General features: G+C 46.8%; 1 protein-coding gene across 1 annotated transcript; it reads left to right on the forward strand.

Moving 5' to 3' along the window:
- The first annotated feature begins 3,006 nt into the window (after nucleotides 1-3,006).
- On the forward strand, nucleotides 3,007-3,647 carry LOC122733928 (transmembrane protein 160-like). Its single transcript, XM_043974631.1, has one exon. It carries the CDS (start codon nucleotides 3,007-3,009, stop codon nucleotides 3,586-3,588), a length of 582 nt encoding a protein of 193 aa, XP_043830566.1. The 3' UTR covers nucleotides 3,589-3,647.
- The last annotated feature ends 1,076 nt before the right edge of the window (nucleotides 3,648-4,723 follow it).

The raw sequence follows: 4,723 nt of genomic DNA on the forward strand, positions 1-4,723 counted from the left end.
ATGTGGCCACATTTTTAGTGCCAGAAAGATGGAGGCTGAAGGGCACCGAATGGCTACCTCACCTTGCCTTATCCTCCCTCTGCCCACAATGATCTGTAGAGACAGACAAGTCCCTCTGCAGAGCCAGCCAGCCCACTCGATTCTATTATTTTGAAGCTGGGGTGCAAGAAATGGCCAAAGGAGCATCTGGGCTATGGTCGCATCCCCAGGCCAAACAATCCAGGGTTCTGTCCACATCCTGGTTTCCTTTAAGTCCCAACTAATATCCCATCTTTTACAGGAAGCCTTCCCCAAGTTGCCCAAATTCCAGTGCCTTCCTTTTGGGGGGGGGGAGGCAATTGGGGTTAAATGACTTGCCCAGGGTCACACAGCTAGTAAGTGTTCAGTGTCTGAGGTCAAATTTGAACTCAGGTCCTCCTGACTCCAGGGCCGATGCTCTACCCACTGCACCACCTAGCTGCCCCCAGTGCCTTCCTTTTGTCAATTACTTTCTAGTTATCCTGTATATGGCTTCCTTCGAATATATTTGCACGTGGTGTTCACCATGAGATTGTGGTTTTCTACATCTTGTTTGTACATAGTTGTTTACATGTTGCTCATTTTTTGTTCTTTCTTTGTACCCCCAGCACTTAACACAGTGCCTGGCACATAGTAGGTGTTTAATAAATACTAGTTACCTTGTTAGCTTGACAAGGAATAAACATTTTTTATTTATTTTTATTTAAAGTTTTGAGTTCCAAATTCTATCCCTCCCTCTCTCCCTCCCCTCCCCCCTCCCTGAGGCAGTAAGCAATCAGATATAGGTTATACATATCCAATTATGTAAGCTATTTCTATATTAGTAATTTTGTATAAGGAGACTTGAATAAAAGAGAAAAATGAAATAAAGCAAGTGAAAAATAGCATGCTTCAGTCTGTATTCATTCAATGTTGTATCACTGACAATACCTAAGTCATTCACAGTTCTTCATAGAACACTATTGCTGTTACTGTGTACGGCATTCTCCAGGTTCTGCTTACTTCTCTATGCATCAGTTCATGTAAATCTTTCTATTAACATTCTTTTTTTTTTTTACACTGGATAACTTGAATCTTCAGGGTTTAGTAGAAAGAAGTGCATGGGTACAGATTGAGGCATAGTTTTGGACATGGCCAGTGCCAAAATCAATCAATCAAGAAACATTTATTAAGCACCTACTACGTGCCAGGGCACTGGGGATAAAAACAAGAGGCAAAAGACGATCCCTAACCTCAAGGAGCTCACAACCTAATGGAAGAGACAACATGTAAACAAATGTATACGAGGCAGACTATAGACAGGAGAGAGGAGGAAGTATTTAACAGAGCAAAGGCAGTGGAATTAAGAAAGGCTGGGGGAAGGCTTCCAGGGGGATGATGGAATTTTCATTGGGCCTTAAAGTAAGTCAGGGAAGACATGAGGCAGAGATGAAGAGGGAGAGCATTCTAGGCATGGGGGATAGCCAGAGAAAACGCCTGGAGCGGTGAGGTGGAGTTTCTTGTTTGTGAACCAGCCAGGAGGTAGAGGCCAGTGTCACTGGATCGGAGAGTACCTGTTATGGAGTGATGTAGGAGAAGCCTGCAAAGGCAGGAAAGGGCCTGATTATCAGGTGCTTTGAGTGCCAAATAGAGCACTCTGTATTTGATCCTGGATATGATAGGGGAGCCACTGGAGTTTATCGAGTGGGGCAATGACATGGTTGGACATGTACTTTAGAAAATCACTTTGAAATTGTTTTGCTTGACTATACATGTCTCTAATTCTTTTTCCTTTTTTTTTCTTCTTTTTCTCTGTGGGGTTTGGGAGATTGGAAGGAGAAAAATCTATTAAAAAATTTAAATTCATGTTGGATTTTTTAAAAAGTGGATTGCGTTTGGAATCAACAGTCGCTGGTTCAAATCTGGCTCCGATTTTGATTGACCACCCAACCTTGAACAAATCACTTTATGTCTCTATGCCAGTCTCTCCCTCCTTCATGTTGTAGGAGGATTGGTTGACGAAATGAGGGAGTTTTAGCCTTGAAGAGAAAAGCTTGGCTGGGGTAGGAATATAAAAGAGAGGATTCTTGTTCTGTTGTGGTTATGAGTAGATGACCTTGGAGATACATCCTCACTTGGAAATTCTGAGATTTTCTCTCAGCTCCAAATCCCCATATACATACACAGAGATCTCTTGGAGGGGGAAAGGAGGTTGAGATTTCCACATTAGAAATTCATCTCTTTGTACCTTCTCAGTCATTAACCCCCCTTTTAAAATGTAAACATCCCTAAGCACCAGCCCTGGATTCAGGAGGACCTGATTTCAAATCCGGCTTCAGACACTTGACACTTCCTGGTTATGTGACCCTGGGTAAGTCACTTCACCCTGTTTGCCTCAGTTCCTTATCTGTCAAATGACAGATCGCCCTGCAAAAAAAAAAAAAAAATGTAAACATCCCTGAGTAGAATTGATCTATCGATCAATAAACATTTATTAAGTGCCTTCTATGCTTCTATGTTCTAGGCAGGGTGCTTAGGTGGTACTGAGGTAGAATGCCAGACCTAGAGTCAGGAAGACCTGAGTTTAAATCTAGACTTAGATACGTACTAGCTGTGTGACCCTGGGCAAGTCACTTCACCCTGTTTGCCTCAGTTCCTTATCTGTCAAATGAGTTGGAGAAGGAAATGGCAAACCACCCCAGTATCTTTGCCAAGAAAACCCCAAATAGGGTCACAAAGAGTCAAACATGACTGAAACAACAACAACAATTTAGAACTTGCAACAGAGCAGCAATAACAACAATGACAATGTGCCAGACACTGTGTTAAGCTCTAGGGATACAAAAAGGGGCAAAAGAGTTTCCCTGCCCTCAGGAAGTTTACACAATAATATCATTGGCATTGATTGAGAACAAGAGCTTATGGGTATAGAACATAGGATGGTTGTCAGAAGGGGAAAGACACTTTCCCTCTGCTCCCTGACACTGGAGTGCCTTTAACCCAGTTGGAATGGAATGGAATAAGCATTTATTAAGAGCCTACTATGTGGGCTTCCGGGGGGCGCTGCTGCTGGCGGCCCTGAGGCGCGGCCGGACTGGCCAGGGCTCCTTCGGCCCCGGGTCCGGGGCCCGCGCTGCAGCCCCGCCGCCCGCAGTGTCCGAGCTGGATCGCGCGGACGCCTGGCTCCTGTGGAAGGCGCATGAGACTGCTTTCCTCTCTTGGTTCAGAAATGGCCTCTTGGCCTCAGGCATAGGAGTCATCTCCTTCATGCAGAGCGACATGGGCCGCGAGGCCGCCTACGGCTTCTTCCTCCTGGGCGGCCTGTGCGTCTTCTACGGCGGAGCCTCGTACGTGGCCGGCCTGGCCTCGCTGCGGCGGCCCATGATGCTGTCTCTGGGCGGGGCGCTGGTCGGGGGCGCGGCCGTGGCTTCGACCGGCCTGCTCTGGGCCTGTGCCGTGGGCCTGTACCTGGGCCAGCTGGAGCTGGAGGTGGAGGGACCCGAACCCGAACCGGGGCTGGAGCCGGAGGACGCGGACGAGGAGGAGCCGCCCCCCGCCAGGGCCGGCCCTCCGCGTGGCCAGGCCAAGTGAGGGGCAGCGGTCCGGCACAAGCACTATTAAAGGCCATCACACTCAAAAAAAAAAAAAAAGAGCCTACTATGTGCGAGACACTGTGCTAATCGCTTTACAAATATTAACTCATTCATATCCCTCTAATATCATAACATCCATTTCTTTAGGTTTAGCAAAGTGTTTTCTTCAGAATATCCCCGTGAAATAGGTCATGCAAATCCTACCCCCAGTTTACAGATGAGAAAACTGAGGGTTATTTAAAGAATCGAATCACTCATCCATCTTGTAAGTGCACAAAACTTATGTCTCCACAGCCCAGGTTTCAAGGTTGAGAGGCCTGGGTCCATTTTCAGATCACATGGTTCTTCTACCGAGGTCTGGGCACAACACTAGCTACAATGGAGCAGGAAGATGATCCAGGGGCAAAGGGTTTTTGGGCTTCCTGGGGAGCTGCCTCATTCCCTACACCCCACTATAATAGAAGGGAAAGTGACATTGCAAGAGGTTCTCAAGGCCAGACTCCTTCACTGTCAGAGCTAGAATGGAAGGGCCTGAACAGAGACCATTATTACATCCAACCCTTCCTTCCTTCCTTCCTTCCTTCCTTCCTTCCTTCCTTCCTTCCTTCCTTCCTTCCTTCCTTCCTTCCTTCCTTCCTTCCTTCCTTCCTTCCTTCCTTCCTTCCTTCCTTCCTTCCTTCCTTCTTCTTCTCTCTCTCTCTCTCTTTCTGGGGCAATGAGACTTAAGTGACTTGCCCAAAGTCACACAGCTAGTAAGTGTCAAGTGTCTGAGGCCAGATTTGAACTCAGGGCCTTCTGAATCCAGGGTCAGTGCTTTATCCACTGCGCCCCCTAGCTACACCCAACCCTTTCATTTTACAAATGGGTAAACTGAGATTCCAGCTTCTGGATTCTCAGGTTGGACATACTTCGGATCGGAAGCAGAACCCCACTCTTCTCGGGTGACTTGAATCATTCCCTTTTGGTATCGATCCAAGGGGAAGGAGTGAGTGAGACAAACATCCCGGACTGTCTTCTTAGGACTTCAATTGGACAGATTTAGCTCTCAAAGAGATTTCTTCTCTTCTCAAAGAGTTGTCTCAGAAACTTGGGGGTGATGCCATCAGGTGGTAGGAGACTCCCCCTTTGATATG

This window comes from Dromiciops gliroides, chromosome X (genome assembly GCF_019393635.1).
Source record: "Dromiciops gliroides isolate mDroGli1 chromosome X, mDroGli1.pri, whole genome shotgun sequence".
In the NCBI taxonomy this organism is placed as follows: domain Eukaryota; kingdom Metazoa; phylum Chordata; class Mammalia; order Microbiotheria; family Microbiotheriidae; genus Dromiciops; species Dromiciops gliroides.

Excerpts from the sequence above, each read along its gene's own strand:
- LOC122733928 (XM_043974631.1), top strand. The coding sequence starts at position 3,007 with ATGGAATGGAATAAGCATTTATTAAGAGCCTACTATGTGGGCTTCCGG.